The sequence below is a fragment of the Mus caroli genome, unplaced genomic scaffold, assembly GCF_978045245.1.
Source record: "Mus caroli unplaced genomic scaffold, Mus_caroli_1 scaffold_10, whole genome shotgun sequence".
NCBI lineage: Eukaryota > Metazoa > Chordata > Mammalia > Rodentia > Muridae > Mus > Mus caroli.
The window spans coordinates 43,564,707-43,588,729 of record NW_028227265.1 but is presented as its reverse complement, the minus strand read 5'-3'; the positions used below and the strand labels follow the sequence as shown (position 1 = coordinate 43,588,729).

The 24,023-nt window shown below is 39.4% G+C and overlaps 1 protein-coding gene across 6 annotated transcripts in view; it reads left to right on the top strand.

Moving 5' to 3' along the window:
* Positions 1–24,023, top strand: part of Phkb (phosphorylase kinase regulatory subunit beta) — a 204,791-nt gene that overhangs the window by 147,816 nt on the left and 32,952 nt on the right. For 5 of the 6 annotated variants that reach the window (XM_021169805.3, XM_029480583.2, XM_029480585.2 and 2 more), the window contains 11 exons: positions 4,998–5,053; positions 5,551–5,644; positions 10,850–10,933; positions 11,381–11,485; positions 12,458–12,540; positions 12,966–13,056; positions 16,100–16,161; positions 16,258–16,420; positions 17,416–17,497; positions 18,947–19,004; positions 21,118–21,208. In XM_021169805.3, the coding sequence (XP_021025464.1) occupies positions 4,998–5,053; positions 5,551–5,644; positions 10,850–10,933; positions 11,381–11,485; positions 12,458–12,540; positions 12,966–13,056; positions 16,100–16,161; positions 16,258–16,420; positions 17,416–17,497; positions 18,947–19,004; positions 21,118–21,208 (969 nt within the window). Of the gene's footprint in view, positions 1–4,997; positions 5,054–5,550; positions 5,645–10,849; positions 10,934–11,380; positions 11,486–12,457; positions 12,541–12,965; positions 13,057–16,099; positions 16,162–16,257; positions 16,421–17,415; positions 17,498–18,946; positions 19,005–19,874; positions 19,966–21,117; positions 21,209–24,023 lie in introns of all 6 variants that reach the window. The other variant, XM_021169806.3, reaches the window with a different exon arrangement.

Sequence of the window (24,023 nt, the reverse complement as noted above, 5' to 3'; positions counted from 1 at the left end):
GGACTGAAAAGAGGTAACTAAGCAAGAGGGAGACATAGAATAGTTAGGGTGTGAGCCAAAGCTTGCGAACACATTTAATAATAATTAGTCTCACTCAGAGTCATCAATCGGGGAGCTGGAGCTGCGAAAGGAAAACTTGGAATTTAATATATATCTTTTAATATATGAGCTCTTGGCTATAGTGTAGATACTGATGCTAAGGAAATGTGAAAAGTTTGACAAAAGCACTTCATACCATGAATTGATACATATTTCTGAGATAATGCATTACACATTATGCAACTTTAAATGTGTTTGCAAACAATAACATCCCTCAAATTTATTAAGTACAAATCTGACATCTATTGCTGTGAAATTTTATATACAAAAAGACAGATGCCTCACCTGTTCAGAGAACAAAGAAACATCTTTAACTAAATTGTGCACATTGCACATTCCATGTACACACACACACATACATATACATATATATGTATACAGAAATGTGTATTACCACTGAAAGCTTATATGTTCACAGAAAATTAAAAACAAACAAACAAAACAAAACAAAAACAAAAACAAAAACAAAACACCAAACCAGAAGACAGCCCTGACATGATTCACCCTCAGTGATGCTGAGATGCTGAGTCACAGTGTTCCAGCATCCTTCCTGATCCTATTTCAGACTGCCTTAACAACTATTTCATCAGAACTTGCTTCCAGGACAGCTTCAACAAAAGCTGATGACCCCAGATGACCTCAACTGCCCAGCCTTACTGACTGATCCAGTCAGGACATTACTTAAGCTAGAACTTTCTCAGCATGCAGACTAGACAATAGCTGATATAGCTAGCTTCCTTAAGACTTGACCATTTCCCGAAATTTCTTGTTCCCCCCCAAAAGAAAAACAATTCCCCAAATCAGCAGGAAGCAATTTTGAGAGAACTATGCCCTATTTCCAAGAGGTGGAATGGATGGTTTATGGTCATTCTAAGGATGATGAATGTTTGTTGTCATTTAAGGGGGTGGTAAAAATTGTAATGGTCTTCGATCAGGAAGAAAACAAAATAAGAGAGGTTAGATTGAAGAATTTTTCTCTTCATTTTTCTTTCCTCTATTCTTTCTCTCCTACCTAGTAATAGGGGAGAAGGGGGCAGAAGCAGAAATGAAAAATGGGAGGATATAGGAATAATGTAGAAATAATAGGGAAAAAAGTGTAGATTATTGAGTCTACTCTTAGACCAAAGAGTGCTAGCAAGCCAAAAACCTTATATTGGTATAGATCTTTGTATATTGATAAAAAAAAATTAAGGTTATATTTGGTTATAGCGTACTAAATATCAACTCTGATTAAGGTATTGTACCTATCTAATTCTTAAAAATGTAATGTTAAGTTCTACTGCATTTGAAATCTGTGAAATATTACAAACTGTTTTAGATAAGAAATACAGGTTAATAGTTGATCAAACATGGTCATGTTAGATGCTAGCCTAGTTTATTACAGAAATATTTTTTCAAAATTGATCAAATGGTAAATAGCTAGCAACAAACAATTCAGATATACTATAGATAGATAGTCTCCAAAAATCCCAGAGATCCACAGATTATGGCATTTAAAGCGGTTTTATTATGAAAAGATCTTTTTTGACACTGAGACAGGTCTGCTCCTGGCAGCACCCTCATTCTACTTCAGTGAAGATGAGGAGCATCAGAGAACCTCTTTATGGAGTTTGCTTCCAACGTGGCAAACTTGCTACTGGGCAAGAAAATGCCTTTGCTTCAGTTGCAGACAGAATACTGTCCAAACTGGACAGACTAGACACAGGGAAGTTGACTTGAGGTTTGCAAGGACAAGGTAGACAAATCCTTCATAATTCCTACTTAACAGGAAAGTCTGTTCAATTCTGGGCCAGGAGGCTCACGATAGATGCTCCAATGTTACAGAGACAATTCTGCCCAGGTAGCCAAAAACCTCTGTCATTTCAATAGTTTTGGAAGCTGTTTACTTTGCACTTCCTGCATACTCAAAAAATATTTACTCCTCCTCAGGTCTCTGATGTTTTGAAGACTAGATAGTCTCACAATTAAACTTAAGTTGTTTAGGATTTAAGAAAATGTTTTAAGGTCTGAGAAAATATTCTTAGGTTTAAAAATACAAATTATGATGGAAAGTGATTTATGTATAAAACTAACTCAACAAGACAGGCTAGATAATAGAGCACTTTCTCCAAAGTTGCAAAATACAAATGGATTAGACGTTGTGAAAGTCATTCTTATCTAATGCTTTTCATAAGTGTTCGTATTGTGTATAATTTAATGATGGAAGAGACAGAGCCTCTTATTGGACAAAAAGGGGAATGTAGAGAGAATCTTTTAAATGAGTTTCAAACTGGTGAGGAAATGAGCCAAAGCTTTTGGCTTTGACATTTATTAATAAATAATTAATCTTAGAGTAGTCATTCTGAGAGCAGGGTCTGGAAGGAAAAATGGATTTAATATTTTTGTAAGAGCTACTTTCTGTTGGTTGAATAATAATAAATAATATAACACAATTTCTGGAGCTGACATGATTTATAAGGTAAACCTGAAGTAGCTGGAGAGGCCTGGGAAAAGCAAGTCCACAGTAGAAAAGAGAAGACTCCAGAGGAAGGGATCATGGTTCAGACCCATGTGATGAGAAGACCTTCACTCAATAATCTGTAGAAAAAGCATACTAAGTCATTCTAGCCACTGCAAAAGCCCTGTAATGGGAACTCAGCTGTTCAAAGGGCAGAGAGAACTCAGTGTCACTAGAACATGGTGGGAAATAAGAGGGAGATGAGGTGGGCAGGAGCTAGAGCAGGACCTTAAAGCCATGAGAAGCAGTTTGGTTCTTGTCCTACACGTGACAGGAAAGCATTGGGGAGTCTGTGTGGTATGCATGTGGGGTGAGGTGGGGAATCAATGATGAAGGATAGACTTACAGTTTTTAAATCCCTGTCTGAAGGCTAGACTTTCAGGGGTCATTTCTATGGCTTCTTAATACAAGTTTGTAGGATAGAGGCTATGGATAGACAGAATTGAGGTTGAAGTGGATAGAGCAGTTAGTTGACCACTAAGTACAAGATCATGGCGTCTTCTAATACGATACCGCTGGCTGTACAGATGGAGAGATGTGCTGTGTTTACGGTGTGGGGTGATGAGGGGGCAAGTGTTGAGTTAGCACCATGTTAGAGAGGCATATAGTACACTGTAATGGTATAAGAAATATCCTAGACTGGTTTGAATACCAACCTTGTCACTAGCTGACTTTAACTTGGTTGTATAAATGTTGTTTTTGTGCTGGTGGGATCAACACAGGGGCCTCATTCATTCAAGGCATGTGCTCTCCCACCAGCCCCTGGTGTATTGTTTTGTTTTGTTTTAAAAACAGTCTTTGTCTCAGCTTTCTTATCAGTAAATGAGAATCACTGTGATGTGCTTGGTCAAGTGAGTTTGTGAATGAATGAGGAAGACAGAGGATAATGGTACCATAGGGCTGCAGGAAGGAGACATGGAGAAAGAAATATTTACAAGGTGAAATATTACATTGTTAGAGAAATTATCACTCAGAAAGTACTAATTACCTTCTCTTTTAATAAGAAAAATGTCACAGCAAAAGTGCAATCTTTAGATCACAATTGGTTTTTAAAGAAAATGGTTCTGAGTTGGGTAGCAAAAGGAATGGAGTTGTAGCGAGACCACCCCTGCCAAGTGCTTTCTGCTTGTGGAGTTGACTGAGAGGGTGTCCTGCTGGAGGTGCAGAGCCCAGCCCCACATGGTAGGTGACAGTGAATTCCAACTCTGTCATATGCTGATTTTTAGTTCTGTTAAGATTTCTTCAGTCCTAACTAAGTACTAACTGTGATTCAAGGTATAAAGGCTAAAAGAGCTCTGAACACAGTCATCCCAGTGGCAACAGTGTTAACCCAAAGCCCTGTGTGATTCAGAAAGAAGACAGCAGCTGAGCAGTCAGTCTGTGACTGCTTTATTGTTGACAAGGTGTATGTAATGATGTGCTGTTTACTAAGAGATCCAAACATTTTCATCTAGAGATGAAGTAACCACTAGTTCTCGTCAGCCTAATGATTGTACTTGTTGCTGGAAATCTTGATGAGACTCCGAGTAATTAATTTTTCTCTTTGTTTTGAGAAACAGTCATTTGCAAGGTCTTATTAAGTAACAGTTATAACATTGTAAGGTGTGCTTGATTTTTCAGCATCCTCTCTTACAGCATACTGCTGGGGATGCTGGACTTGTTCCTGGGAAGTGGTTATTTTTTATCAGTATTTTCAGAACATCCTAATACTATTAATTTATACAGGCTTGAAATTGGGTTTATTTTAGCATATATTTTAATTATATATGTATAAAATGTATTATAGTGACTCTTCCCACAAGAGGAACAAAAATACCCAATACGATCTTTGATTATAACCACTTAATCCAACAGCTAATATTTAGTGATCATAATGTTATATAGCCAAATATGTAGGAGTTTTATATTAGAAAAAAAGCTATTTGATATACATACATCAAGTACAAAAGGGAAATTGGCTAACAGCAAAGGGAATAATCTTATATATGGTTAAGATGTCAAATGAAGTATTAACTCACAGTCATTTTTTATGGAGAGCACATAAATTGAACTTTTTATTTTTAGTTCCTCATCTTCCTTTCAGAGTTAGATGATGGAAAATTACTCTCAGTCCCCAAACTACTGTTATGCATCATTCAAAACCTCCCTGACAAGCTAGCCTCTCTAGACGTGGGGAGATTTATGACTTTACCTCCTCGGTCTTCCGTTACTCTGTCCACACCATCAAATTGATTAGTAGGCAGTGGTGGGGGAGAAAAGAAAGGCAGTGCTTAGATCTAGCTGGTGTCCATCACTTTAATGAACTGCTCAGAGATAGTTAATATTGTCCTTGATTCTCATTATAGCTGGCATGACCAAATCTTGTTTCAATGTTTCTCCTTGCTCTTTTTCTCCCTTGCAGGGCCCATTGGAAAATGACTTGGTGGTTCATGTAGCACTTGTAGCAGAAAGCCAACGGTGAGATACAGATGAGTGGTGTATTTTTCTGTGGGAAAGGGAGGGATGCTGCCTCATGTTTACCATGTTGAGGGTGGAGGGGGTGCTGCCTCATGTTTACTATATTGAGGGTGGCATTAGAAATAAAACTTGGCAGTTTCTAGGATATCATCAGTGTGACCTTACATGTCATGAAGTATACATTTCATGTTTAAGCATGGACGTTAATTGGAGAAGTTAGTGCCCATAGATTACAGAGCTTACTAAAATCATTGCCTGCATTTCTGACTGTCCCCGCTCCCCAAGGCTCCCAATACTTTGGGGAAGAAGCCTTTGAGGGCTATGAATTCTGGGATACCTGATGTACTGCAGATAGTGACAGAGTTACCATATGTCCCAAGCTAGCCCTGCCTGTACCTTTTACCTCCTTCATTCATATTTCCTGAACTATAAATGCGTGGTCTAAAAATAGCTCTCTCTTCTTCCCTCCCCACCTCATCTCTCTAATCTCTATTTAGCCTTCAAGTTTTTCTCAATACATATGGTATTCAAACCCAAACTCCTCAGCAGGTGGAACCTATTCAGATCTGGCCTCAGCAGGAGCTTGTAAAAGTAAGTGCCTGTGTCTTTCTCCCTTGCAGGGGTATTAGAACAAAATTGTTGGACTTAATTCAAAGGGAAATGCATAAAGTTAAATCCTGAGAGGAGAGCACACTGTCTTAAAGTTGGTAATTAAGTTGACTAGTCCACTTTATCAGATGTTAACTTAAAAAACAAAATGAGCAAAATCGTTCATTGTGTGTGTTTGTACATTATATTCATGGGTCCTGTTGATTTCTTTTCCTGTTAAAATCAGTTCCTGGCCTTGGCTAAACACTTTCAATAACAAATCAGTCTCAGTTTTAGTTGTCATGTGTAAAATTATCATTTATAGTTCTGTTTTATTTTCCCTCATATTACCTTAAAACCTCAGTGTTTTAAGTAGTTTTTTTTTCTGATAATCACTGCCCCCCTTCCTTCCCCCTCCTCCCCCCCAGCCCCCCACTTTACTTTTTTTTTTTTTTGGTGGTTTTTTTTGTTTTTTGTTTTTTGTTTTTTTTCAAGACAGAGTTTCTCTGTATAGCCCTGACTGTCCTGGAACTCACTTTGTAGACCAGGCTGGCCTCAAACTCAGAGATCTGCCTGCCTCTGCCTCCTGAGTGCTGGGATTAAAGGCGTGCACCACCACACCCGGCTTCACTTTACTTTTTGGAAAGTGAAATCATTCTTGTATGTTTGGTTTGTTGAGTCTAAAGAAATTAAATGATAATGTCTGGCTTTGATGTGGTTACATGCCTGTTTGGGGCTGAGACTAACAGTTGACTTGGAACCTTTCAAGTGCACCAGTCTGAAGATGGGTGCAGAGGTGCCATGTGTGGGGGTGCTCCTGCTTTTGGAGATGGTATTATAGACCCCACTAGTTACTTACAGCCTCATTTTATTTAATAATTGCTTTCAAAAGTCCAGAAAGAAGCTACCCACTGCTTGACAGAAGTTCTTATAATACCTCTCAACTAATTAAGGTTAAGTTGATATAAAGGACAGAGGCCATGGCCTTGAATGTTATTTAAGAATGAAGGCTGAGAGAAGTAAGGTGTATGGTGTTAAATAAGGAAATGCAGTGGCCCATAGTCTATGGTCATCGGACTGGACTTGCCGAAAAGATAGCAGGAAAGAAAGGCTAGGTCTCAGGGCACCAAGAGTGCTCTTAGCTCTTAGAGAATCCCTATCCTCCTTTAAAATGCACAAGCCTCTGAGCCAGTGAGACGGGCCCAAAGGTGAGAGCACTACCCCACACCCATGACTGAGAGCCCCAGAACCCACATTAGGGAAGACAAGGTGTCTTCTGACCTTCACACATGTGCTGTGGGACATGTGCACACACACACAATCAACAAAGTTCAAATGTGTTAAAATTTTATGTGCATCCCTCCTCTTCCCAGCCGCTCACCACACAGCAGGAAGGTAATGTTAGGATTCTTAGAACAGGTAACACTTGAAATGAAATCACACTCCTGAGTGGAAAAACCCATGATGGGTGTAATTTTGTATGTTGTTGTTGTTGTTGTGTTGGTTTGTTTTATGATAAACGAGACCAGGACCTGAGGAGTTGCAAGGAGAAAAGGTGACCTAAAATGGGAGAAAAGAATACTAGAATTCAAGGCTTCGCATTGTGTACTGTTAGGCACAGACTGTCTGTCAGCTGAGATACTTCATGGTCTCTCATGATATTACTACAGAATCGAAAGGAAAGGTAGTCCTGATAAGCTTGGCCTTAAAACAAATTAACCCAAATTAGAATTAGAATGAGTACATTTTTAAGCATAGATAATCTTCTACCTGATGACATGCAATTCAAATGTAAAAGGCCAGTCAGCATAAATAACAAACCACTTGAAAATTGCTTTTATCCATTCTTCAGCAGGCATATGAAGCACTGTGGGTCACTTAAATAACCTCTGAGTCCAGTGATGTGTATGGTGTAAACAACAACAACCAAACAGTTAATTATAGTCCACTCTGATGATAGCTACAATAGGTATTTGTGCCAAGTGCCCTGGGATCACAGAGACAATAGAAAGCATCCCAAGTATCTGAATCAGGCCTGTCCTGACTTACATTTCATTGTTGTAAACATGATGCTAGCAAATGATATATACTTTGGTGGTAGAACATAACTTAAGACAAATTTATGACCAAGAGCCCTGCTTCTCTGTGCTTGTGTGAAGATGGAAGAGTGTATGTTGATTGTGGGAACATCCTGTCTTCCAAACCAGCTGCTATGTGGGCTTCCTCCCCTAGGATATGTTGTTTAAAACCAAGAATTGTAAGTCTGCATTTTTACAGAAAAAAAAAAGTATTCTCACAAATTATATTTTGATGCACACATCTTGATGGCAGTCACTGCTCCTTTACTTCTGATAAGCTGCATCCTATTTCAGTACACTAATGAGGGTATAGGGACAGACAACTGGGAGCAGGGCTTCTGCCTTGCAATGTGATGAGTGCTGATCTGAATACAGTATGAACTTAGTATGAAGCATGTCTGTGTTCCTAAGTGGTGTGCGCACTTCCACATTTTTTGGCACACTAGTTACATGGGTACCAGGCACCACCTACTTAACTGTCAAAGCCTCCTTGCCATGGTTCAGGAAATAAACAAGAACCTTTTACTATACTAAAGAGTGACAGTCCTGCCAAAGGAAGCTGATTTTAACTTGTGCATGATTGGTTAATTTTACTTCTTGCCCAAAAGAAATATAATGTAATTTAGTCATACTGTTATTTCAGAAAATGTAAAAATACTTGTGGGAAGGCATATCAAATCTACTGTTGTGTGCTGTAATCTAGGTTCTTTAAAGTTCCTGATACCCATAGGTCATTCCTATTAGCTTGCTCACCAGCTGTGTGCCAGGCACTGTGCCAATCAAGGAATATCCTTCTCAAGAATGCACAATTCAAAAGGAGAAACAACTCAGGAGCTCGGTGGTGGTAGAGAGAGCCCTATCACGTCGGCTTTGAATATGATGATCTTATTTGCAAATACTTCAAATCACAATCATATTGTATAGAAAGAGTTTGATTATGCGTATAGAAAAACTTAGGGTTTTTCATGTCATCAACTGCAAAACCAGATTCATTCTAGGCAGAGTAAACATTGAAGTAATTTAAATTTTCATTACATTTAATTTATTTATCTTACCTTCCACGGCACACATGTGGTAGCCAGAGAGCCACCTGAGCTGTCAGCTCTCCCCTTCTACTCAGGGAAGCGAAGCCTTGCTTACTTGCTTAGGCTTGGAGACAGGTGCCCTCGCCTATTGAGCCATCTTGCCAATCCCATTTAAGTATTTTAAAGTGATTTACGTATAAAATCAATTAGAAGAAAAGATAGAGGAATATATTTTTATAGCTTACGGAGGTAGAAAGGCCACACTTACAATACCAGCACCAAAAAAAGGCCACACTTACAATAGCAGCACCAAAAAAGCAGTTCAGAAGATGACTGGCAAATGTCACTAAATAAGGCATACAAACCTGACAATATCAAACCAGACTGTGAAATTCTCTAGTCAAAAATAATATTACTATTGGAACACCACTCACTGAAGTGATGTGTCACCTACTATGTAATGTAAAAACTATTTTTTTATAATTTCATCTTTCCTCCTGGCCACTTAGTTCCCAAGAGCAATGACTCTGAGACTAATTCTTTATTAGTAAATGCCTAGGCCACAAGCTTTGGCTCATCCCTGGATAGCTCATAACTTGCCTAACCCATTCAAACTACTCTGTCTGCCATTTGCTTAGTCACCTCTCCTTCAGTCCTGGCATGCTTCTTCCTTCCCATCTCCTCAGGTCTCTACTGTCTGTCTTCTCTTTTTATTCTCATTCTGTTTCCCAGAACCCTCTCCCTTCCTGCCAGTGTCCCGCCTCCTCTTTCCTGCCTCACGTCATTGGCCAGCAGCTTTTTAAAAACAGGTGCTACTTATAAGAGATTTTCTCTTTGATGTAGTTCTCAGATTTTCTCACATTGAAACCTGAATAAACATTTACTTCAAAGGGTAAAGCTCTCTATCTTACCAAAAGAAGGACAAATACTCGGCAGAAAGGGGAACATGAAAAATCAAGACCATAAACATTTAGAACCCTAGAAAAATTACCCCAAAATATTTGAATATAGGAGTGTGAAAGTAAAATGAAATATCATTTCAACCCAAAAGACTGACATAAAAACCCATGTAAATTTTATTTCTATCTATCTCTAGATAAGTAGATAGATAGAGAGAGAGAGAGAGAGAGAGAGAGAGAGAGAGAGAGACACATACATAACAAGCAGAGAGGGGGAAAGGAGAGGGTGAAAATCTAGGTGTTACATTTCAAAAAGAAAGTACAGTCTGCTTGGTCAAGCAAGCCTAAAAAAATTATCTTGTAGATATAATTGCATACTGCCCAAAGATATTACTTGATTTTTTTTTTAAATCACAAATCTTTAGAAAACAATTTCATCAGGGGGTAGAAGCTACAGAGGTAAAGGCTTCCTGGTTGGATGTTTTTAACTCCTAGCAGATCCAGTGACTGCTATTCCACTGTGGCACCGTTCTTATGCATCTCTTTGTACATCTTGTCTGAAGCTGAAACACCTCCATGATAAACTCAATAACCAGGAAACAAAAAGATTATGTATTATAGGAATACACATTCATGCAAATGTGTGCTCATTAGTCCTTGTATATATTGTGGGTGTATATTTAATTTGTGGCCTTTAAGAATCTTTTGATGCTTCCCTAGGCTCACACAGTAACTTACACACCCCTCTCAAAATATACCAGAATCAAATAATTGTTGTATAAGGTATGAGAATAAGCAAGACCAACATTTTGGGTTGCAAGACTTGAAATTCATGTAATTGGAAAACAAATCCGTAAAAATGATTTCATTTTGATAAAATATATTTGAAAGTAGACACACAGTGGGGCCCTGATTTTTTTTTAAATACCTTTAAGTGGATGGAGATATGAGAGAGAGAGAGAGAAGGGAAGCCTTTGTCTCTTGAATTGCTTTAAGAATCAAAGCCAAGCAGGTTGTACACTTCCACCAATATAACAGTATTACAGTTTAGAAGGTTGCTAATTGAATCTAGAAAGTTTTGCTTTGGAAAACTCAGTAACCCCCAATCCAGAATTACCTGGCTGGTTTGTTTGGTCCTAGCTGGGCTTCCCTGGCACCATTTCTCTAGGACTATCGTTACTAAGCCAAGTCACTTGTGTCTTACAGGCTTATTTCCACCTGGGAATCAATGAAAAGTTGGGTCTGTCTGGAAGGCCAGATAGGCCCATTGGCTGCCTTGGTACATCAAAGGTGAGTGTGCTTTCCTCGTGGAGTGCCTTTGAGAAGTAATTCTGCATGCAGAAATCATACTTGGCCTCTGGCCATCCCTGTCACATTTCATTATGTACTTGAGGCAGTTATCTGAATTACAATTTTCTGCACATAAATCTTACTTACTGTGTGTCGTATTATTGAAGCTTTCTGGGAATAAATGAACATCTCACTGTTATTGCCAAGCTTTGTAAAACATTTATAATAATATTTACTCAGGCATAGGGTTTTTCAGTCTTATTAGAAATGTTCTACTTTAAATTTACTGACATACTGACTCAAGCAAAAAACTTTAAAATTAATTCTTTATGGACTTTGTGAGCTATTGTTTGCCTATTCAGAAATAAGTATCAGTATTAATTATTGTTGAGCTATGGGACACTATGCCTTGTATTTTGTATGTTTGCTTTCTGTTTCCTATTGCAGATTTATCGCATTCTAGGAAAGACTGTGGTTTGTTACCCTATCATCTTTGACCTGAGTGATTTCTACATGTCTCAGGACGTTCTGCTGCTCATAGATGACATAAAGGTAGCGCTGAGCAGAGGTGACCTTGTTCACACTGGTTTCTGACAGGTGTCATTAGATGGAGGATTCCTGGGTGCCCATGATGCTAGGTTATACCAAGTAGAAATAGAAAATAAATAATGTCTTTGTAGAGTTTGGAATTCTAGCTACACTAAAATAAAACTACACTCTTATAGAAGTGATACTGTTTAAAACTGTGATTGTATGATACTAGTAGTTCATCTCCCTTTGAGAAAAAATTTGAATTAGAGTAATTTTACTTGTGAAGATTGTCTAGTAGCATTTCAGCTAACCCATAACTATATGGTTAAGATCTGTTCCACTCTACTCTGTGAGAAGAGAAGAAAGATGTGGTCATAACACCTGGAGCCAAACTATGTCTGTTCAATTTTTGACTGTATTTACCAGCTGTATGTTTTCAGGCAAGTCATTTAGCTCTTTTACACTTCTGATTTTTAATCTGTAAAACCAGATAATAAAAGAGCTGTGCCCTGTAATCAATGAATAAATACATGTAAAACAGTCAAAAAGTGTCAGATGAATGGTGGAAAGTTCCGTGATGGTGACGAGACTCCTTAGCAATCACAGCACTCTCCACACATCACTGATGGCTTCTACAGATACGGCTCATTTTCTTCCCCTTCTTTGTACGAATCCATACTGAAAAGTGGTGAGAGTCTTCTGAATGATAGAGCATGCGAGTAGTTGTTCCTCAATTCACTTATGAGCTGTACTTTGCTAAAGTCAGAAGGAGACGTGACAAGAGGGAGAAGAGAAAGGCATGAGTAAATACGAGCCTCACAACATAGTGCAAGGTTTAAAATGAAAATGATTCTATGCTTCTAAGTAGCCTAAATTACCCAGAGTTTGATTATAATCTACTAAAACTGTTATAGGCTCTTTGCCTCACAGTTAAGGATCCCATTGATCTCAGACACTTCCATGACATCCTACCTCAATCTAATTTTTTGATAGAATGCACTACAGTTCATTAAGCAATATTGGAAAATGCATGGACGCCCACTTTTTCTTGTTCTCATCCGAGAAGACAACATAAGGTAGGTTGATTAAAAGAGTAGGCCATGGGACTGAAGAAATGGCTCCACAGTTAAGGGCCCACACAGCTTTTGCAGGGAACCCGCGTTCACGTCCCAGTACTCATGCCAGGAGGCTCATAATGGCCTCCAGTTCCAGCTCCAGGGGATCTCATGCTCTCCTATGGATTCTGCATTCACATGCACGCCCATACACATCACAGAATTAAAAATAAAGTGCATCTCCTTTTAAAAAAAAAGAAGAAGAAGAAGAAAGTTAAGCCTCGCTTGCTTTGTGACAATAATACAGAAAACTTGAAGGCTGAGCCTCCTGGTATTTTGCTATTCTTAGCACGTTGCAAGTTATTTTGCATATATAGCAGATATTTCTTTGTTAATTTCACTTTATATTGTTAATAAGACTATTTTGTTTATCTTCTTTATTCTAGAGGTAGCAGATTCAACCCAATATTAGACATGCTGGCAGCCTTTAAAAAGGGGATAATTGGAGGAGTCAAAGTTCATGTTGATCGTTTACAGGTAGCCTTCTAAACTTCAATGTTCCTGGTTCAGGACAGTTAATCTGCTATGCTGCTTAATGTGATTTACAGTTTCATTCTGTGCCTACCTTCTCACTCCTGTTGTCCTGTCTCGGTTTGCCCAAATGTCCTCATCAGGGGCTTGAACAGTGGCTGCTGCTTAACAGAATTTTAGACTTTGGTAACTTAATTTTATTTTGGTATTTGTAGGAACAAGTCCATCGTAGACTAATGACAATCTTGGGCTTCTACAGGCATTTTGGTTGTCTCTTGGCCATATGCTGTTTTGCTCAGTGAACTGTAACATCCAACCAGGAGAAAGCTGTGTCCTATCCAAACACCTCAGCATTCCCAGCACAACTCCTAAATGGGAGCACCCATAGGTCCCCAGCGAGAGCACTGGCGCCTCCTTTATACACCTCTTCTAGAAAAGTTAAGCATTTGCAACTAGTTTAATATCCTCGGATACCAAGTGATGTTTTAAAATTGAAATCTATTGATAGTATTTGGCATTAGCCAGTGAACTTAAGCTAAACATTTACTTATGATCAGAAATAGCCATAAGAATGAGTAAGCTATATAAATATAAAATGTTAAATAAGTTATTTTTGTGTTTTCAGTATTGGTTATTGGCTTTAAGAATTTGGTCATTTTTTGCTCTTTCTCATACCCTACGTGATAATCACTTACTGTGGTCTGTCCCTTCAGAGTGTATCCAGGCTCGCTTCCCCTAGCATTGACACCATGATGCAGGCTACCATCATTCCTTCACTAGATTTTTCTCTCATCTTCTGAATTCTATTATCAACAGTTAGCCTTGTCATACACACTTGCTACTGGCAGTTACACTGATTGTAAACTCCCAGTGACTTCTTTTCTCACACACATAAAAGTAGAAAGCAGAGTTCCATAGATGCTGTGTATCCATAGGTTCTGCAGCTGCATCATGGGCCTGGCTTTCTAGCATCTCCCCAGACATTCTATTTCAGCCACACTGCCTTCTTTATTGCTTCTAAAATTTACCATGCATGCTCCTACCCTTTGCACATTATAGTTCTCCTTCAACCTGAATGTTGACCACAGTCCTATTTCCAGTGTCTGATTTACATGTCATCTTGTTAGAGAAATTTTCTCTGGTCACATACATATAATGGCTAACTGGCCTCCTGTTCCTTTGCCCTAGTACCCCTTCCCTTTATTGTTTTTATTTCTACTTAGCCATTATTTTTCTACATTGCTCTTACCATCATCTGACATGAATTGCTTATGTTATCCATCTCATATACATAATCATAAGATTAATATCAAGGGACCAAATATTTCATATATTTTATGCCAATAATTAGCACCTTGTATAATGCTTGCATATAGCAAATGATCAATAAATATTTATCTAACTAATTATTTTGCCAAACAACAAGTGGTATAGATATGAGCTTGTATGTTAGAAACACCATTCAAGAAATAAAAATTAAAAAAAAGAAGAAGAAAACACCATTCAGCAAATGCAGATAAATATCCTACCCTAACAGCATAATCTAACAGCAGTCTGCTTATAGCTGGGCCCATGGGGGTGTGCACAGGGGTTGCACATTTGGCTTTCTCGTCTATGCTTTGCAAGGAAGATTGGTGTCATGTGTCATTCCTGTATCATCATCTCTACTAGAGAAATGATGGATTCATTTGCCACCAAAAGCAGTGTCGCCTACCCACAGCTTCTTCATATTTGAAACAAACAGAGAGAAAATGGTGCATATATGATAATTTTAATAAGAATACCTAATTTAGCATAATAACTGACAACTTGTTTCTGACTGTTCTCTGAGTAACTAGAAGTGATAGGTAAAAGCCAGTGTTTATTCTCACCCATTCACACTACTCACCACGAGCCACTGACAAACAAAAAAGGTGTTTGAATTTAGACTCATTTAGTCTGCTGAACATATAATTGAGAAGAAGTGGAATATAGACTGACCAAATGTGGATTGCCACATGCCAGAATGCAGAGAAACAATAGCTTAGATATTTATTGTTGTAGAAATTATTTAATCCCAACCTAGGGCTTTTACCCTGCCTTTGACCCTTTAGTTCCCAGATAAAAGATACACACAGTCTTTTAGTTTACAATAAGCTTTAAATAACACAAGAGCTGGGCAGATACTTACCCTCCATGCTATTAGAATCTAGTTTTCTGTCAAAAAACCCGAGTTGTTACTTAACTGAGTTCCATCTGTGCTGCTCTTAACTCCAATCTGCTAGCCCTCGGGACCATATTTTTATGTCTCACCTAACCCATGGCAGCTTCTCCTTCCTTCTGCAACTTCTTCTCCTCATGATTCTCCTCTGACCCCAAGCTTGGGAAATCTAGACCCCACCTATATCTCTTCTGCCCAGCTATTTGCTGTTGGCATCTTTACTTACTATTCAAAAGCAAAGTCTACATGCGGACTCTGACTCTGGGACAACCAGGTCCTGGGGACCGCACTTAGCATTACAATAGATAACAGAATACCAAACCTCAACAATTATAATCTTCATGATCTTGTAAGAGAATTGGTTGTTACATCACTGGATGGCCCTGAAATATATTAATATTACAGTATTAGGATTTAAGGTTTAATTTTCTATTACCTTTCCCAAAAAACAACTTAGTATCTTATTTTCTAAACATTTAATAAATGCTAAAACATTTTAGTACCCACTTTAAAATAAAGACATATAGATGGTGGTTTAAACAATCAGTGGAGACTTTGACTCAATCCCCAGCACTGAATAAATAAACACATGCCTGTAATTCAAAGAACAGAGAGACCATCTCATGGTGACTGTCCTATTTAATATGACTCATGAATTTGTTGTTTGATGTGTCCAGTCTATTTATAGGTGTTTGTATTCTGTTTTAATTTGTTACATATAGAGATCTCTGATTTTAGAATGGTCATTTAGGAAATTACTTCAAAATGATATGTAAGTGAACATATAGAAGAGTATGAGCAGAGAGTGAAGCTTGACAGATGTAAACGTTTTGAATCATCTCATTGCAGACATTGATATCCGGAGCTGTCGTAGAGCAGCTTGACTTTCTACGAATTAGTGACACAGAAAAGTAAGGCCCCTTGAATTACTTATACTTAGTTGTTTTCATTTCTTGCAACTATATTAGGAATGCAGGAAATCTTAAATATTTTATTTTCATTTCCAGGCTTCCAGAATTTAAGAGCTTTGAAGAACTTGAATTTCCCAAGCATTCAAAAGTCAAACGACAGAGCAGTACCGCAGATGCTCCCGAGACGCAACATGAGCCAGACATCACCATTACCGAGTGGAAAAACAAATCCACCCACGAAATCCTTCAGAAGCTGAATGTAAGCAAGATATGATCACACCTAGCCCTGAGGGGCTGTCAGAACAGGACCTCTCAGTCAGGCTGTGTGCCTTCCTGTCCTCTGAGAGAAATGGGTGGCTGGCCAGGTCAGGTAGTGAAAAGGTGTCCTCTTGGGCCAAAGGCAGTATGGATGTATAAAGAGTGAAGATGGCAAGACTTTGTAGATGGGAGCTTAGACTATGAGCACTGATGCTACCTTTGTGTTCTTCAGATTGTTCTTTCGGCTCTCTTTTCTCTCTCTGCCCCATCCACAGCTCTCCTGCCCCAGAGGTTAGCTCCAGTGACTGCTCTGTCTTTCCAGTCACTGAGGCACATAGTCCTCTTACTGTACCAACATGAGTGTTTTAGAGATGTATTACTCTGTCCTGACATTATTCAGATTTATAAAAAAGAAATGAAACCTTACTGGTAGAGCTGTAAACTGTGAATCATGTTTGGCCATACAGATTTGAGCATGCCAACTAGATACTTTCCTTGCAGTCATGGCTAACTTCTTATTAATCCATATAAACAACAATATCATATAGCAGTCACAAAGCACATACACAGTGTCCTGAAATATAAATATTCTATTTGTGTCCCTTCCTATGTCTCTCCATCTCTACTGATAATAGAATGGTCTCCCATTTATAAATAAGTAAAATTAAGAGGAGAGTGACTTAGCCAAGTCTCAGATGGTGATGCATTAATATTCATATACACTACAGAGTCTATTCTTCAGTTATTTGCTTATTGGAACATTTGATCATTAAATCCTGCTATATCCAGAAACTGACATGTGTGCCCTCTCTGCCTTCAAGGCATCTCAGACCAAGGTCTGTAATGCCATCTCATTTACTGTATCAGTGACATCGTGTCTTTCTTTCATTCCGTATCAGGCTGGTCCCTCTTTGCAGCATGAGCTTATTATTACTTGAGTCCTATGGTCATCAAAACTCATTTAATCTGAGTTCCTTATGCCAATTGATGTTTCAGGACTGCGGTTGTCTGGCTGGTCAAACCATCCTGCTGGGTATACTGCTCAAAAGAGAGGGCCCTAACTTCATCACAATGGAAGGTAAGAGTAAATGAGCAGGGGCAGATCTATAAAAGGGGCTCTGTAATGTGAATATCTATCAGTCATACGTAACAGTGCCCACTGCTCTGAGTTATTTCATCTTCTATTAAATCTCCCACCCTCTCACATGGAAAGCCTCCTTCACCCTTGCCCTCAGGCAGTGCCTTGCTTCTCTGCTCAGCACAGAGCCTGGATTCTGCCTGGGACCCTGAACTTCTGGTCACTCCTTAGTTGCTTGTTGACATTTCTGTTTCCTACTTTATTTCCTGTAATTTCTCAAGAATAGTATTGAATAGTTATATTTATGGAAACTGGCTTCTTGATGGTTTGTAGTAGTCGTTTGGAACAGAATTTTGCTCTGAAAGTGATCTATAAAAGTAAATCTGTCTGTGGCCACAGTGCCCTGTGGAGGAGACCTGGTGATCCTTGAAATCCACATTTGTATGCAGTTGTTGCTGTGGGGAATCCTTAAGTTCTACATCAAGACCTTTTTCTGGCATTTTATAGTACAGAAGAATATAGGATATGTTGAAACATATTTCCAGTCATCGGACTTTTTGGGTTATCTCAAACCCCTGTCTAGCAGTACATACTGATTTGGTTAAAGTGGAGATGCACTAACCACTGGCATTCCAACAGTGCTGACTCAAAGCAGAAATGCTCTGCACTGAGCTGCATCTCCACCCCCGCTAGTGCTCTTTATTTTGAAGTGTTCTTACTAAGTTGCCCTCACTCTCCTCTGACCCTCTCTGGCCCAGGCAAGCTCTGCACTTGCAGCACTCCCACCTGAGCCTGCTCAGTAGCCTGGAATACAGCATGCACCACCAGGCCCAGCTTTTGCAGGCATCTATGGGACCAGGGTATCATTTAATCTAAATTAAGACTGTAAAAATAAGTGAGGGGAAAAAAATTAAAGATCTTTTTCCTTATCCTTGCTAACTTTTGGCACTCAATTATATCACACTGTTTCTTACTGACAAAACCAGCAAGAGTGCAGAGCACGTGTGAGACATGGCCAAAGTGTGAATGCTAGGGCTGTGTTGACCAGAGTCTTAGAATGACCATAGCCTCACACACTTACCAGAGACGTAGGGACTTCCATTTAAAAATAGGCTTTTACTCAGTTGACTAATTTTAATGTGTTCTGTTTCATGTTGAAAGGTAAAATAATACTTTTATTTGCTTAAAAATTTACAAAAGGTTACATATCAGTTAGAAAATAGAATTTTGGTGCTCACCTCGGCAGTACATATATTTAAAAAAAAAAATAGAATTTTGAAAACTACCATGTAGCAAAGGTGCTGGGAACACACACTTCTTATTTGGGTTGCAGATTTAAACTGCTCGGTTCAATACAAGGATCTTTTCTCTTTTTTTGAAGGGAAAATAAATGCTGTACATTTAATTAAAAGCTTTCTTCAGTGAAGACTTTTCTTATTCTCTGTCTAGGAACTGTGTCTGATCACATTGAGAGAGTGTATAGAAGAGCTGGCAGCAAAAAGCTTTGGTTTGTATTAGTTTCCTTGTCACATTATAATTGTCGTACTGTTATATTCAGTAGCTTAAAGACAACATTTGATTCTTACAGATGTTACTCATCATCATTTTGACATTTAAACTCTAAAGTTATGGCACCCTGACTTCATACTTTTGAAGAGTATTCATATGTCACAGGAGACTAAAGAAAAATAACTAGAAACAAAAGCCTCCCCCAGGATTGAGCCTAGAGAGCCCCCACTGGAGTGACAGCATCATGATTCGGCTTTGCTGCATTACCCCAAGGAGGATCTTTGTTTCATCTTGTTTAGAAAACCTTTTGAAGGCCCTAAAAGACCATTTGATTGTAAGCAGAAATAATGAAAGGCAATTATCTCATCACTTAAGTTGAAGGAGTCATGAGTAAAGCTATTTACAGTCACAGAGAGGAGAGTGTGCCCAAATATGCAGCTCTGCATTTTGATGGAATTACGTCTCAAGTAGTTTCTTATGAAACCCAATCTCCGTAAACCTCATGTTTCTATTCTCTGAAATAAGGGACTGGAAAATTTTCTAAATAGTGCTTCATCTCTACTTTATGACAAATACATTCTTGCTGCCCAGAGAAACAATGACCATCTAGTTCAGATATCTCAAATTTCCACTGTAAGTTCCCACTACAGTAATCAGTAGATGTTCTTATAGGGAGTGTGTTTTGCTGTACCTATAGTATTGTTTGGGTTAAGCAAAACCAATTCTTGCTTCTGCATAATCCTTATGTCTTTGATAAACCACTAAGTAGCAAACATTTAGAAATGCTGACTGTTAATATTTAAACAAATAGAACCCTGGAAGCTTAATTTATTCTATTCTCCCTTTTATGGCTTTCCACTGCCCCCAGGCTGGCTGTGCGGTACGGGGCTGCATTTACCCAGAAATTTTCCTCCTCTATAGCCCCGCACATTACCACCTTTCTGGTACATGGGAAACAGGTAACATGCACAGAGTTTGGGAAACTCCAGTTGCTTGTTATGTGTGGGTTTATCTGTGTTCCAAGGGTTATATGCATCTTTTGGTGTTCAGATAAAAGTGTCTCTCTAGAACTGGGAAGTATTTGTTTCACTAACTCGGTCAGCTACTGGCTTGATTGTCTACTAGCCCTTTCATGTTGTAATTAAGAAATATAAATGCTTGTTATAGGCCAATTTCTGTGGTTATGCTGAAATTTTTAAAAATGGTACTTTCAAACCTACATTTTGATTGTATTCTCTCTAAATGTTCACATAAATTTTTACTTTTGAGGGGAAGTGTCTTATATATTGCATGTGGTGTAATTTGGGGGGTATAAATCTGTTCTTTCTACATTCTAAGACTTTTTCAGGAATGTAAAAATAGAAGTGTGAATTCCTTCCCCCAACATTCTGTCTTTATCAAGAAAGAAAGTGAGGGTAATTCATTTCTGAAATTCAGTAGAGTTCCCTCATCCAGGCATCCAATTATTCAGGTACCAAAAGAAACATAACTCAAGGCTTCAGAGAGATGGCCCAGCAGTTAAGAGCACACGCTGCTCTTCCAGAGGACCGAGGCTTGGTTCCTCACATCTAGCAGCTAAGAACTGCTGATAACTCTGGCTCCAGTCTGCACAGGCACCTGCACTCACACACACACACACACACACACACATTCACCTACACACAGTCACTCACACCTGTAGTTAAAAAATAATATTGTGCAGAGAAACATCGTATAAACTGATATGGGAATCAGTCACAGGCACAGGCACATGATCCTTTTTATGCGTTTTTTAATATGAAGCAGAGTACCCTCTTAACTCCTTCCTCTCCCATCCCAATTAAAAGAGTAGCTAGGGACTCTGCTTTTGCTTTCCCTTATTTTTTTTGAAATTGATCTTGGCATCACTGATGCCCTTTGCCACAGTTTGGTGGCTGAGGTGAGTGTGAGACATGACTTTCCCTAATTATAGATGGTCTTCTTTCAAGGGTCAGGTCTAATGGCAGTTCACTGCTTCTCTCTATCATGGGAGGACCTGACTGCATACATTGTACGGTTCCCCGTCAAGGGCACCATTTATTCACCGTCTTTCTATTTGTGAAGATCTGGCCTGCTTTCTTCTTTGCCCTCAGGTCGGTTGTACGCCGTGCAGCAAGTCTTTTAAATAAAGTAGTGGACAGCCTGGCCCCATCCATTACTAATGTTTTAGTGCAGGGCAAACAGGTAAGTATCTGCTTTTCACACTCACAGACACAACAATTTCTAGTTAGGACACTTTCATCTGGTATAGGTTGGTGTCATAGACTGCCCACAAAGAGATTACCAGTGAGTGGTTTGGGAATTTCTTCAAAAGTCTCTTTCCTCCTGCAAAAACAATAGCGTGTACAGTCTGAGAGCTGCAGAGTACTTAGTGGGCCATCTCACTTTTGTCCTATGCCCTGGGACTATAACTTCAGTCCCCAAGTTTGCTTGAGTTCAGTGCAGATTCTAGTGTAGAAAATGTAACTTCTGGGGCATTCAGACAGCTTTGTGATGGGCAGAGAAAAGCTAGGTCCATAGCAGAGAACACATTTAGCTTCCACTCCACCTGATCACTCCCTTCCCACTCCTAAGAAACTCATTAATGTTCAGGAAGAGGCAGAATCGTCATGCCTGTCCTGCTCCTCCATCCTTCACCCTTCAGGCCATCTCTTCCCAGAGCTGCTTTCTACCCACCAGGGTCAATCTGCCACTCCTGCTCACAGGGCCATCTACAGTTCATATTCTCTCTCTTCTCTTCTCTTCTCTTCTCTTCTCTTCTCTTCTCTTCTCTTCTCTTCTCTTCTCTTCTCTTCTCTTCTCTTCTCTTTCTCTCCTTCCCTCCCCTCCTTTTCTCCTCTGTTCTCTCTCCTGTCTCCCCCTTTCTCTCCCTTTCCTTTCCTCAGTCCCTCCTATCTTTCCTCTCTCCTTCCCTCCTTCCCTCCTGTCTCTCTCCTCTGTTCTCTCTCTCCTTCCCTCCTCGCACTTCTCTCTCCCTCCCTCCTTCCCTTCAGCCCTTGATTCCCCCTCCCTCCCTCCCTCTTTCTTCCTTTCTTCCCCCATTCCTTCTTCCCTCCCTCCTTTCCTCTTTGTCTTTTCTGCTCTCCTCCCTCTCCAGTCCTGTGTCTCTTTCTACAATCCTTGATGGTAAATGGGTTGGGTTGAGCTGTGCATGTGGTGTTTGCTGCTGCTCGTTTTCTGTAATCTCTAATCATATAGCTGATTTATTGTTTGATTAGAGTGAAAAAATCTAGTTGCTTTCTGTCTCTCCTTTGTAATGTATGTGTTTATTGTATGTTCCTGACAGCTAATCTAGGAATATAGTAAGCTTTAATAATAATGAAGTTTTCTAACTTCCTCAATACCATCAACTAATTGCTCATATTTCAGGGATCTTAATTAAGATTAAAATAATTTCATTCAGATATCCAGCTTTGAGGATGTTAGAATAATGTTATTTACCTTCTCTTATGATGTTGTTTAACAATTAAAAATAATTATACCCATAAGAAATTACTAAGAAAAAGTTACTTTCTATGAAGTTTCTCCATGCTCCATATTAGGAGGTAAGCGTCAAACCACTGTCAATGGTTTAGTAAATCAAGGGACAGGAAGTCATTTGCCCTGTACCCTTTATTACCAGAATCTTTATCTGTGCCAGAGTCTTTCACAACCATTACCACTGTGAAAGTTAGCCAGGCTTTGGGAAACATGTTTCTCCTTGCATTTAGTCCCCAAAGCCCTGAAGTATAGCTGATCCCACTACCGCTAGTCATAGGTTTTAGAGCTTGAGGGTCACTGGCCTGACACTAGGAATGTGGGCTTGAATTTGTCTTATCCATTCTGAACAATATCCATAGGCTGTAGCCACCCTGCTCCCACACTCTAGAAGCCTCAGAGCCTGCCCTCCAGCTATGGCTGGACTGTTATCCATCAGGCCAGGACATTTCCCAGGGAAATATTCCCTGACTGCAAAGGATAAGGAGACCAGATGCCAATGGTTCAGCCTAATGACCACAGGCAGGAGTTTCTTCATCCACTGGTTCTTATCCCTTCACAGACCAAGAAATGGAAATAGATCAAAGTGTGCATTTACTATTTCAGAAGATCTGCTCCAGCTGAAGTGGTGTGATTTGCTCAGACTTGCACATTGTCTCAAGCTTTTTGAATAAAAGTAGTTTAGTTGCTATTATCTCTAGGAGCTAATTATGAACCTTCTGTTTTCTGTTGACACATACACACACATACACACACACACACACATACACACACATACACACACACACACACACACACACACACACACACACACACACACACTGCAGCCCAGGCTGGCCAAGACTCCTAATCCTCCTGCCTCAGCTTCCTAGACAATTGAACTGGTTCTAGATGTTTGCTGCTATACCAAGGCAGTTCTTACTCTGAGCCATTCCAACACTGGAAAGGCTGTTTAAGTTCTTATCCCTCATCTCTGAAAAAGCACGTCTTTGAGGTGCTGTTTTTCCTGCCTCGAACAGTTATGAGCTGCATCCAAAAGAGATAGGAAGTGTTGATGAGGAGGAAGCAAGAGCAGCAGGCACTCTGAGAAGCAGCTGGCCAAGCAGGGAGGAGAGACTAAGCCTTCTCTTGCCAGCTCTATCAGCACTTCCTGCTTTGTTTTCTGAGCTCTTTCCTTTCGCAGGCTTGTGGGCAGCCAGCCGTCCCATTCATTCCATAGGTGAGCCATCCAGTACCATGGATCACAACCCTCCATGTATACCTAACATGATCAGGATAAGTGAGGGCTATGCAGAAACTACATGGCCTTCCTCCTGACTTTGGAAAGGTTACAGTGTTATTCAAGAGCAGACGGTTCTACTCGAGAAACTGTAAAAATAGATCTCCCAAATGCTGAACTGTGTAGTAAAATACAGTCACTGAATGCATTCTGGTTCCGCTAGGGACTTTCTAGTACCAACCCCCTTCCTTCCAAATTAATAGTTATTTATGTCTACTCACCTTCACTTCCCTGAGACCCTCA